Source organism: Vicia villosa, linkage group LG2 (genome assembly GCF_029867415.1).
Source record: "Vicia villosa cultivar HV-30 ecotype Madison, WI linkage group LG2, Vvil1.0, whole genome shotgun sequence".
Taxonomy (NCBI): Eukaryota; Viridiplantae; Streptophyta; class Magnoliopsida; order Fabales; family Fabaceae; genus Vicia; species Vicia villosa.
The window spans coordinates 205,198,515-205,211,280 of record NC_081181.1 but is presented as its reverse complement, the minus strand read 5'-3'; the positions used below and the strand labels follow the sequence as shown (position 1 = coordinate 205,211,280).

The following is a 12,766-nucleotide window of genomic DNA, read 5'->3' as shown; positions in this document are numbered from 1 at the left end:
AGTACCGTAATACTCTCGTTCTGTACCTGTCCACCTGTGCTTCAACCTAAATTCTACCGTACTCAAAAATTCAAGAGTTATTCGTTCTAACGTGGGTGCTTCGAATTGCATGAATTCTAGCATACCCACAGAGTGAAAAATACGGTGAACCTCAGTAGTCAGCCCCAAATTATTAAGAGTGTCATTACAGATATACCTCGTGGGGATAATCTTACGCTTTAAATGAGCGGCATACCGGCGTCGGTGTTCCGGTTTGATGAAGATTATGTCATGAGGGTTTGCGTCTCTACGAGCATGCTGTCGTGGCCTTGAGGGTTCAGCCACATCACCTCTTTGAATCACTTTTCGCGGAGGCATGATTGTTCCTGCACAACAAACCACACAACAAAATTCGAAAAATTAAAGTATGGAATTAAGAGAAAAAATTACCGTCACCGCGTAGAGAGCAGAAAATAGAACAACTTTCGTGAAGCGAGATCTTGTTTTGAGATGGGTAAGATGTGAAATGTGAGAGCTTTATGTGGGAGTAACAATGGAGGTTAGGTTTTTAGGTTGAAAGAGAAGAAGAAGATGAAGTGAAAAGAGGAGAAAGAAGAGTAAAAAGAGGGGAAAAAGAGAGGGTTTTCGGAAAACAAGAGAGTAAGTGGTGGGTTCCACCCACATAAGTTGGTTTTTATTTTTAAAAAAAAATTGAAAAAAAATACGCTTTGCGCAACACGGGCGGCCGTGTTGCGCCCCTGGTTCTTGAAACGGGGAAAAAAATTTTTTTTGATGAACAGCATTCCTGACACGGGCGGCCGTGTCAGCCCCCTGATTTTTGAAAATTTCTTGATCTTATTTCCAGACTTGCCTGTCTGACACGGGCCGTGTCCAGTGACACGGGTGGCCGTGTCAGACCCCTGTTTTTTTCAAAAAAACTCGAGTTTTTCCCGTTCTTCTCATGGTTTTCACCCGCCAGTTTCTCTCCTATTGCGACTTAACCACCACGCACAATAATTACCTATAAAATGGAAACATAAAAGCAACAAAAAACACAAAGAAAATCGATTAAAAGAAACACGTAGGTTGCCTCCTACGAAGCGCTTCGTTTAACGTCGCATGGCTCGACGGTCATTCGCCTTATCCAGTAAGACGCATGACATCAGCTTGTCCCTTTGATTGACCCTGAAAATACGGCTTCAATCGTTGTCCGTTAACTTTGAAAGTGTCTCCATTGGTTGAATTTTTCAACTCGATCGCTCCGTGCGGGAACACATGGTTAATAACAAAAGGTCCGGACCATTTAGATTTCAGTTTTCCCGAGAATAGTTTCAACCTTGAGTTGTACAAGAGGACCAGTTGTCCTTCATAAAATTATTTTCTCACGATCTTACTATCATGCCATTTCTTTGTTTGGTCTTTGTATAACTTGGCATTTTCATATGCTTGGTTGCGGAATTCTTCTAACTCATGGAGTTGTAGAAGTCTAGAACTTGACGCTTTAGAGAGATCCATATTGAGAAACTTTGATGCCCAGAATGCCTTATGCTCTAACTCTAAAGGCAAATGGCATGCTTTCCCGTACACAAGCTGATAAGGCGACATTCCGATCGGTGTTTTGAAAGCTGTTATGTATGCCCACAGTGCATCATCCAGCTTTATTGCCCAATCCTTCCAAGAGGAATTCACAGTCTTTTCAAGAATTTGTTTGAGTTGTCTATTCGAAACTTCAACCTGCCCACTAGTTTGAGGATGATAAGCTGTGGCTATCTTGTGTTTCACGTTGTATTTCTGGAGTAATCGTTCCATAAGATGATTCAGGAAATGTGTTCCTTCATCACTTACTAGAGCTCTCGGTACTCCAAATCTAGCAAAAATGTTTTCTTTCAAAAACTTCACCACCACCTTAGCATCGTTTGAAGGTAGAGCAACAGCTTCAACCCATTTGGATACATAATCCACCGCTACTAGAATATAATTTTTTTCCAAATGAAGGTGGGAATGGTCCCATGAAGTCTATACCCCAAACATCGAACAATTCCACTTCCAACATCGAGTTCTGAGGCATCTGGTTTCTTTTAGATATGTTCCCCGTCCTTTGGCACTTGTCGCAATGTCTCACAAACTCTTGAGCATTCTTAAACATAGTGGGCCAATATAGACCTGATTGTAGAATCTTAGCCGCTGTTCGATCACCACTAAAATGTCCCCCATAATCTGAAGCATGACACGCCTTCAACACTTCTTCCTGTTCATTTTCAGGTACACATCTTCTGATCAAACCATCGACTCCTCGTTTATATAGGAACGGATCGTCCCATAGATAAAACCTGCAATCATGAACAAACTTTTTTCTTCAGTTAGAGTCAAAATCGTCGGGGATGATACCACCGACAATATAGTTGGCATAATCTGCGAACCAAGGTACACCCGTCACTGCCAGGATGTGTTAGTCAGCGAACTCATCCTTGATTGAGCGCTTTTCTTCTGTCTCGTCTATTGGTGTCATTCGAGATAAGTGGTCAGCTACAGTGTTCTCGCACCCCTTCTTATCTCGAATTTCAACATCAAACTCTTGAAGGAGTAGGATCCACCTCAAAAGTCTTGGCTTAGAGTCCTGTTTAGCAAAAAGATACTTCAAAGCAGAATGGTCAGTATAAACGATGACTCTAGACCCCAACAGATATTGCCTGAATTTATCGAAGGCATAAACAACAGCTAGCAACTCCTTCTCGGTAGTCGCATAATTAATCTGTGCGGGGTTCAAGACATGACTAGCATAATATATAACATGAAGCAATTTCTCTCTCCGCTGTCCCAAAACCGCCCCTACAGCAGTGTCACTTGCGTCGCACATGATCTCAAAAGGTAGAGACCAATCAGGGGCTACAACAATGGGTGCCGAGACTAATTTTCTCTTAATTGTCTCAAAAGCAACAGCACATTCCTTATCAAAAGTAAAAGTCTTATCCTTAACCAATAATGTAGTTAAGGGTTTTGCAATTTTTGAAAAATCTCTTATGAACCTACGGTAAAACCCCGCATGTCCTAAGAAACTTCTGATACCTTTTTCGTTCATCGGTGGTGGTAATTTTGAAATGACTTCCACCTTTGCTTGGTCCACTTCAATTCCTTTGTATGAAATCTTGTGTCCTAGAACTATTCCTTCTCGAACCATAAAATGACACTTTTCCCAATTCAAGATCAAATTGGTCTGTTGACATCTTTCTAAAACAAGAGCAAGGTTAGTTAAACAATTTTCAAATGACTTACCAAAGATCGAAAAATCATCCATGAAGACCTCCATGTGTTTTTCAAGCATATCATCAAAAATCGCTTGCATGCATCTTTGGAAAGTGGTCGGGGCATTACATAACCCGAATGGCATTCTTCTGTAGGCAAAAACACCAAACGGACACGTAAACGCGGTCTTCTCTTGATCTTCTAGTGCAACCGCAATCTGATTATATCCAGAGTATCCGTCTAGGAAGCAATAGTAATCATGTCCCGCTAACCTTTCCAACATTTGATCAATAAAAGGTAGCGGGAAGTGATCTTTTCTGGTTGCTAGGTTCAGTCTCCTGTAGTCAATGCATACTCTCCACCCTGTAACAGTCCTTGTAGGAATCAACTCATTCTTCTCATTTTTTATTACGGTTGTCCCTCCCTTCTTGGGCACAACATGAACCGGGCTTACCCAAGCACTATCAGATATCGGGTAAATCATCCCAGCATCTAAAAGTTCCACAACTTCTTTTCTCACAACCTCTTTCATGGCTGGGTTCAGACGCCTCTGAGGTTGGACCACTGGCTTGTGATCATCTTCCATGAGGATTTTGTGCATGCACATTGTAGGGCTGATCCCTTTTAAATCTTCAATAGACCACCCCATGGCACCTTTATGCTTCTTTAACACTTCGACCAACTTAACTTCTTGCAACCGTTCGAGGTGAGAGCTTATGATAGCTGGACACCTACTTTCAGCATCAAGGAAAACATATTTTAAATTCTCCGGAAGTTGTTTTAATTCAGCCCCCTTCTTAGGTTCCTCCTTCTTTCCTTCCACCAAAGGTTGTCTAAGATCCTCCCACCGGTTTTGTCTAGAACTTTTGAATGTGGGACTAAACTCCATCATAGCCACTACTTCCACTTCTTTTTCATCAACATCTTCCTCTTTATCGCAAACAGACGAGCTCAACACTCTTTCCAGAGGTAATTGTTGTATTTTCAAAGAATTTTCATTAGTACAGATTTGATCAATCACCTCAATATGTTGACTAGTTGCTATATCATCCTTGTACTTCATGGTGTTGCGCACATCAATCTTTAGCTCTTCATCATAAACTTTCAGAGTCATTGTGCCTTCTTCAATGTCTATCAAACATCGCCATGTCTCTAGAAATGGCCTTCCTAAAATGATAGGGATCTCCTCATCTTCCGGCATCTCTAGAATCACAAAATCCACTGGGAACACAAATTTGTCGATTTTCACAAGCACGTCTTCTACTATCCCATAAGGTCTTTTAACAGAGTGGTCGGCAAATTGGAGTGTCATTCTTGTATCTTGTACGTTACCTATCCCCAATCTCTTGTAGATAGACACCGGCATAAGGCTCACACTTGCTCCCAAATCAATTAGAGCTTTCTTGAATGACCTATCCCCAATTGTACAAGGAATAGTTACGGAACCCCGATCTTTCTTCTTCACCGGAATCTTCATACCCTTCAAAATAGCACTACACATTTCGGTTAGAATAATAGGGTCACGGTCGATGGTTCTTTTCTTGGAGATGATGTCCTTCATAAATTTTACATAAGTAGGCATTTGTTCTAATGCCTCCAAGAATGGGATATTAATCTCCAGCTTCTTGAACATCTCCAAGAACTTTTCAAAATTCTTCTCATGTTGTCCTTTTTTCTTGTTCCTTACTGGAAAAGGAAGTTTTACTACCGGCTTCTGTTTTTGTTCAACCACCTTCTCTTTCGGAGTTGGTTCCATCACCACCACTTCCTCAGCTTCTGACTCATTTTCTCTTATCTCTAAGTCTATCTCCAACAATGGTTCCTCTTCCTCGTCATTATTTTCAACTACACATTTCCCTTTACCGCTCCTAGTAACAATAACACTCACATTATTATGATCTTTAGGATTGGTAACTGTGGCACTTGGTAATGCGCCCAGCTGTTGAGTGTTTGCTAGCTGCTGTGCTATTTGACTCATTTGAATCTCCAGATTTTTAATGGAGGAACCCGTATTCCGGAAATTACTCCTCGTTTCTTCTTGAAACTGAGAGCTTTGAGCTGCCATTTTTTCGATGGCAATCTCCCAATCTGCTTTCCTGGGGGCTTGTTGCTGAGGTTGTTGATAATGTTATTGAGGAGGTCTATATTGTTGCTGTGACTGTTGACCTTGATATGGAAGAACCCCTTGTTTAGGAGCACTCCCATATTGGTCCTTCCATGAAAAATTCGGATGATTTTTCCACCCCGGATTGTAGGTATTTGAGTAGGGGTTGTTTTGTTTCAAGAAGTTTATTTCCTCCACTTGCTGAGCTGTAGCAACACACTGAACAGTAAAATGAGGTCCTCCACATATCTCACACCCTACCGGTTGACTTGCTTGAGCCGGTTGAACTTGTGCTACTGTTTGTTTTTCAAGACCTATCTATTTCAATCTTCGCTCAACTTCCGCAGCTACCTGATCTTCTATTTTCACAACTTGTGTTGACAGTTTCATATCCACTAATCCTTCAGGTTGGCTAACACTACGGTCATATAACTCCAAGTGTTCATTGGCCGCAATAGCTTCTATGATTTTTTTAACACCAGTAGCTGTTGCAAAGTTGGATGAGCCACCAGCTGTTGTGTCAATCAATTGCTTAGTCTTCATTTTAAGACCATTCAGAAAATTCTGCATTTGTTCAGTGACATCCATGTTGTGAGTTGGGCATGCCACCAATAACCTCTTGAATCTCTTATACGCATCTCCGAGTGATTCTCCTTCCTTCTGTTTAAAGTTAACAATATCATATCTCTTACGAATATAAACCGCAGCCGGAAAATACTCATTTAGGAAGGTTGACTCCATTTGTTGCCATGTGGTAATACTCCCAACAGGTAATGAATAGAACCACTCTTCAGCGTCATCCGCTAATGTGAACGGAAACATAACCAACTTCTTTGCTTCTTTAGAGTGTCCTTCTATCTTTAGAGAAGTTGTCATGGTAAGAAACCTTTGTAAATGCTTGTTAGCATCTTCATTTATTCTTCCCGAAAAGGGTTTCTTCTCTAGCTGTCGAATCGTGGCTGGATGTAGCTGAAAGTGAGCAACGTCCACCGGTTGATTCACAATTGTCATCCGGCCAGCTGGTGCATTTGCTCCACCATAATCACCTAACAACCTTTCTACAGGGTCCGCCATCGTTTCTGCCTCCGAATCTGAATGCTCAGAATGAATGGAGAGGATTTCCTCGTTATCAGATTCAGAAGCTGCTAGAATTTTTTCTAACGCTTCCAGTCGTTCTTGCTTTGCTTTTCGAAGTCTCGCTCGCAATGATCGTTTTGGCTCTGCGTCAAAAATAAATTCTGCTGAGGCCTTACCTCGCATACAAAGATTAGACGATTGTTAGTAATAAGCAAATAAATGACAGAAAAATAAAATAAAAGAAAAATAATTTTAGTTGCAAAGCAACAAAAATTCAATTGAACGATTCTTCAACTTATAATTTGGCAGTCCCCGGCAACGGCGCCAAAAACTTGATCGGTAAAATAGCAAGTGTACTATTTTCACCGATGTAGTTATAAGAGAGTAAATTTCCCAAGTATCGAACTCGTGGACTACGTACCAATTATATGTTTCAGAACAATGCAATCGAATAAAAAGTCATCGGGGTGTTTGATTTTGATATTTTAATTTAAATAACAACTTATGCAAAACGAAAGAGTTAAAATAGTTTAACTAATGAAAATATGTAGAGACAAGTTAGGATTGATGTATGAATCGCTCTGTAACGAACTAATTACCGTGTAACAGATTAATTGATGAAATTCTCAATTACCAATACCGAACGTTGATTTTTCCTAATTCCTTAGTGAAAAACTTCATGAGATTAAAATCACCTTTTAATTCCTTAACAAGATAATTTTATGTCACAATTCTAAAAAGACATGGTTCGGATAATTTGATCGCTATGCATCAAATCCTCATTCCTAAGTGATTATTAGTTATAACGTTATGATTAAAAAGGCATTGAGGTAGTGTGTCAGACCAAATCTCAATCGTGAATCAACAAAAATACTTTCCAATATATTGAAGCAATAAGAACTTTTAATCATAAACTGAATTTCATAAATATAATCTGAAAACAACGGTAAATATATTTCGTTACATCACATGATCCAGGGACATCACCCTAACAAGTAAAATGTTTAGCTACTCATGGCAATTGTCAAGATAACAGAAAATAAAGATGAAGACATTACAATAAGACGAATCGGAATTGATCTTCAATCGCGGATGCTCTTGAAGATTTCTTCGCCTCCAACTCTAGTGCCTCCAATCTCTTTTACGTTCAATTTCTCTTCCTTTGATCCAAGATGCCTCAATCCTTCTCCGAATTAGGTTTTAGTACTGTTGATTCCAGTTCAAAACGTGCGAAAAGTCCACTCTACGCTTAATGAACTCGGAGCCCTCAAAAATAGAAAATTGGGAAAATTGCTCGCGCCTGCCAACACGGGCCGTGTCCTGTGACACGGGCACCCGTGTTGGCCTTCTGTCACTGGCCAAAATTATTTCCTTCCCAGGCTTCCTGACACGGGCCGTGTCCTGTGACACGGGCACCCGTGTTGGCCTTCTGTCACTGGCCAAAATTATTTCCTTCCCAGGCTTCCTGACACGGGCCGTGTCCTGTGACACGGGCACCCGTGTCAGACCACTGATTCTCCATTCTTTTGTTTCTTCTCCTGCTTCCTGACACTGGCCGTGTCCTGTGACACTGGTACCCGTGTCAGGCCTGGTATGCCTAAAATCTTCATTTTTTCTTCGATTCGTCTTTGTTCAGCCTTGCATTCTTCTTATGGAATTAAACGCATAAACCTGAAACACAATCACTACCAAAAACAAGCATCAAAGCATCTTAAAAACACGAGTTCTTAGCATCCGAACAAAACACACAACTTAAACGAAACTTTCAAAATAAGAACGAAAACTATAAAAGACGGGCCATTGTGTTACCGAATTGACGAGATTTATGCCGAGAGATTGATGAAAACACCATACAAATTGGTGACCGATCAGTATGTCACAATTATCCAATATTCTAAATTTTCGTTGGATGCCTTCTAATATACATATTTGAATTAACTAAAATCCAATTTTTTTTTCATGTTTAAAAATATATATCCGAAGAATATTTTAGAATTTTTATGATGTTTTTCTTCATATGTACACTGAAATTCCCAAATAAATGGCTACCATAAAAACATAAAACTCACATTGCACAAAAAAGCCCAATATAGGTGAACTGAGAAAACATGATCCGAGCTATTATAGACCAAACCTCCTGCCAAACTCTATCACATGCCGACAACGGCAACTGTTCCTTCATTGCCACTAGCCTTCTTTCACGATAATGCACAGGCTCCGCCGTCACTATCACGCTGCACCGGCTCCAATGCTAGCTTCACTTTGCATTGTTGCATTAGCACCACCGTCACTTTTACTCTACAATGTCGTAACAGCTCCGCCGCAAACCTTACTCTGTGCCGTCGCGTCATCTGTATCGATTGCCTCACTCTATGTCAGCTACACTAGAATCCTCGATTTCCAGTATGATTTCTGAAGCCTAATCATTTGAGTAGTGAAGCCAAATTTTATTATAGTTTTTTTCTTTTCTTTTGATTAATTTTTCTCTTATATTTTCGACACCATGTATAACAATCCAGCATTACAAAGTTCACAAGGCCCATGGTTTATATGTCTATTTTCCAAGAATGAGGAGCTTACAACTAAAGACATAAAGGTAAACATATTTCTAACTCAAATTCATTTAATTCTTACTTCCAAGAATGAGGAGTTAGCCCAGTAAAGAACAGTTAGTATTTATCCTCTTTTTATAAAGTATAGTAATGAATAATAAAATTATAAATAAACCAATTTAAGTAAAATTGAAAAAAAATATATACTAAAATTTGATAGTCACTTTATAATTACAAAAAATATATTTACTCCTATTGACTAAGTTGGAGAGAGACAGATAATCCATTTTTCATATATACTATCTTGCTTGTAACAATGTTATGGAAACTTCATTGTTCGAATGCAGATTACTAGTTCCTGAAGAAGAACCAAACTGGTGTGGATAAAAGGCTGGTTCCTTTGGCTCTGGCAATGTTTTCTCACCATTCAACATTAGAACTGCAGCTGACATAGATGGCCTATCATCAGCTCTCTCTTGAACACATAATAACCCTGTCTGAATACATCTCATAATTTCTAGTTCTTCTATAACAATCAAATCGCTTAGAGACTCGTCTATCAGCTCCAACGGTGTTTTTTCACACCACATTCTCCATGCCTACATGACATGAAATCAAGATTGTGAGTTTTCAGTTTACTTTTCAATTATTATTTGCAAATATAGCAGCACTATAGCCGTATAGCGTACTAAACCATTAGACTTACATATCCGAGAAGATCGAGATCATGATAGACACTATATTCTCTATTCTTTTTTCCACTGATTGTCTCTAGTATAATAACACCAAAGCTAAATACATCTGACTTCACTGAGAAAAATCCGCGTGTTGCATACTCTGGAGATATGTAACCACTGAAACAAATAATAGAGAAACAAAATAAAATGTGGATTAGGTAGTTTATGTTTTATAAAGAAACAAATTGAATTCAGTTTAGAATGCTTACTGAGTTCCTACTATTCTTCTTGTTTCACCTTTAGCTTCATCTCCCCATAATGTTCTAGCAAGACCAAAGTCTGATATTTTAGGATTCATATTTTCGTCTAGAAGAATATTGCTTGTCTTGAGATCTCGGTGAATAATTCTTAATCTTGAATCTTCATGAAGATAAACGAGTCCTCGAGCAATACCGCCGATAATTTGGAACCGTCGAGTCCAATGCAGTAAACTCTTTCTAGTTTGGTCTGATAACAATTTTTCAGCTCAGTTAGAAGAAGAGATGTCATTGAATTTGATCAATCTAGAGAGAATCAAAACAAGTTATTTATAAGATAAAATCACAAACCGAAAATGAAGTAGTCCAAGCTTCTGTTGATCATGAATTCATAAATCAAGAGTTTCTCATCATTTTGAATGCAACAACCAACTAGTTTAACAAGATTTCTATGCTGAAGATTGGCAATTAGCTTAACTTCATTTATGAACTCCTTTGGTCCTTGTCCTGAAGTATTGCAAAGTCTCTTCACAGCTATATCTTGTCCATTTTCCAATTTACCCTAACAATCATTATTTCGAAATTTAGAGGACTTTATAATACTTATTCATATTTAGTTCTTGACTAATCAAAAAGCTCTATTATACCTTGTAAACCGGCCCAAAACCTCCCTGCCCCAATTTGTTATCAATGGAGAAGTTATTAGTTGCATTTGCTATGGTTGATAAATCAAATATTGGTATGTCAATATCTTCATTATCATTATTGTTGGAAAGATTATTCAAGCTGAATACTTGATTATTCCCTGATAAAGAATAGAACAATGAGTGTGAAAATGCATAGGGACTATTGTTAAACAAACACTTGTACATTAGCAAAATAAATCAGTTGAAATAACTAAAAGGTAACCTTGTTTCGCTAGTTTCTTCTTCCGGACGCGATGTATGGTGACTCCAAGTATTATCATGATCGCAACAAACATTATACAGCCTACTAGAATTCCTGCAAGCTTCTTCTTGTTCAAACCTGTGTGAGCACTTAGTTCAGAAGCTGCAACTCTCATGTAAAAGTCTTGTCCTCCAGAGCTTAGCTTTTTGACATCCAAAATGTTATTAAACCAAACCAAGCAACCACTTCCACCATCTCTGATATCTAAATTTGCATAACCTGTGCAAGAACAGTTTCTTAAACAGAATCCCTCACATTCTTCAAGGTTCATGCTTTTATTAAACCAAGATTTTGATGTATCTGGCAGCTTCACCCCCACTTGCTTCAAAAAACCATCACTATTATCATCACAATCTAACTTCACTCTCCTAACACAACCATCAGTCCAATTTTGCGAATTCCATTTTTCTCGAGATTTCGGAATGAAACCATCAAGACACTCACAGATCGGAGAATTATCAGCATCACAATAAGAATTTGCACCACACTTAGCATAATTGTCACACCGATCTATTGGGCCAATGAAGAAAATTTGCCAACTTTTTCTATCATCAGACAGCGAGAAACGTGTTATTTGTCCCGCCGAGTTAAGCAAGTACCTTGAAACCATTGAACTGTCCAGAAGTTCATATCCATAAGAAACTTCCTTCTCAGTAATCACAAAAGTGATATTAAAGGTTTTGTAAAGATCCGCCGAAGAAAATCCTGATAAACTATTTCCGTTCCATGAACCAACTCTAGTTACTAATATGTTTCCTTTCTTAATCACTACTTGAGGATAACCATTAGTATCTATATGATATGAATACAAACCAGTAGAAGGATCTTGCGTATCTGTCCACGAAACCAAACCTTTATAATCGCCATTTACTAAACTACTTGTGATTCTCATACCTGGGAGTAAAGTGTCACCAGGAAAATCAAAACTTTGCCACAAAATATTATCTTGTTTGGTTTCATCTTTCACAACAAGGTTTCCATTCTCCAAGAGTTGCAAACTTGGTTTTGCAGCTGTTGTTGATTTGTTAGAGGACCATATCATAACGCCTTTGGGATCATCAACAATAACTAGAGTTCCTTTCTCAGTAACATTCAAAACTCCTGATGAGTTTTCCAATGGAGAATCTCGGTTTGCTATCCACACAACAGTTCTTGGTGAAATGTCCTTGTACCATATACCAAAATATTGGTTATTAGAACTATCAAAGTTGAAGAAACCTGCTTCAAAAGTTCCATTTGTAGAGATTAAAGTCTCATTACCTTTGATTGATTGTCCTGGAAGAATGGTTTCCAAGGTATTGAAGGTTGGTATGAAGAGAAAGAGAAGAAAACAATAAACTAGCACTTTGAAGCTTTCCATTCTTTTGGTTAAGGATTTTTGTCTAAAATATTATTAAAAATTGGAAATTTTTTAAGTATAAAGAGAAAATCTTCAAGAGTTGGTGTCATAATAGAATACTTTAACAGTCATTACGTGGTATGATTAGAGGATCAAAGCAAATGTAATAGAAGTCAAACAACGTTTTATATTTGTCAATATAATACGACATCATTCACATTTATCTAATAGCGACCAGGCTAATATTTATATTAGTTAAGTGGAGATTTTATGGATGGAACCAAACTTTGTTGCAATAGTATTTTGTTGAGTCAACTAAAACATAATATCAATGTTTTGATTATTTCAATGTTTCAAAGATGATACAACGTTGAATTGAAAATATACAACTTGGTTATTATTTTTTGGAAGAGTAATGCTATACTTACACCCCAAACTTACACCAAACACTGTTCACCGTATTTATACGGTGAACAGTGTTTTTTAAAATAAAATAATAATATTTATAAAAAATATTTTTTATTTTTAAAATTACGGACGATATTGTTCATGTAAGAACGTGCATTAACCAACTTCATTACTGCATTAAC

The 12,766-nt window shown here is 38.2% G+C and overlaps 1 protein-coding gene and 1 long non-coding RNA gene across 3 annotated transcripts; one reads left to right on the top strand and one right to left on the bottom strand.

Moving 5' to 3' along the window:
- The first annotated feature begins 8,509 nt into the window (after positions 1–8,509).
- Positions 8,510–9,437, top strand: LOC131653679 (uncharacterized). The gene is made up of 3 exons (XR_009299128.1): positions 8,510–8,806; positions 8,923–8,999; positions 9,303–9,437. It is a non-coding gene; the product is annotated as an uncharacterized LOC131653679 (long non-coding RNA).
- LOC131653677 (G-type lectin S-receptor-like serine/threonine-protein kinase At4g27290) lies at positions 9,134–12,313 on the bottom strand. Of its 2 annotated transcripts, XM_058923934.1 has the most exons (7): positions 12,098–12,211; positions 10,799–12,002; positions 10,537–10,694; positions 10,241–10,451; positions 9,902–10,139; positions 9,662–9,809; positions 9,134–9,554 (listed from the first exon to the last, which is right to left on the bottom strand). In XM_058923934.1, the coding sequence occupies exons 2-7, from the start codon at positions 11,877–11,879 to the stop codon at positions 9,255–9,257; spliced, it is 2,136 nt and encodes a 711-aa protein (XP_058779917.1). In that variant the 5' UTR covers positions 11,880–12,002; positions 12,098–12,211; the 3' UTR covers positions 9,134–9,254. The 2 variants fall into 2 exon arrangements, with proteins under 2 accessions (XP_058779917.1, XP_058779916.1); XM_058923933.1 differs by having other exon boundaries at positions 10,799–12,313.
- Between the last annotated feature and the right edge of the window lie 453 nt (positions 12,314–12,766).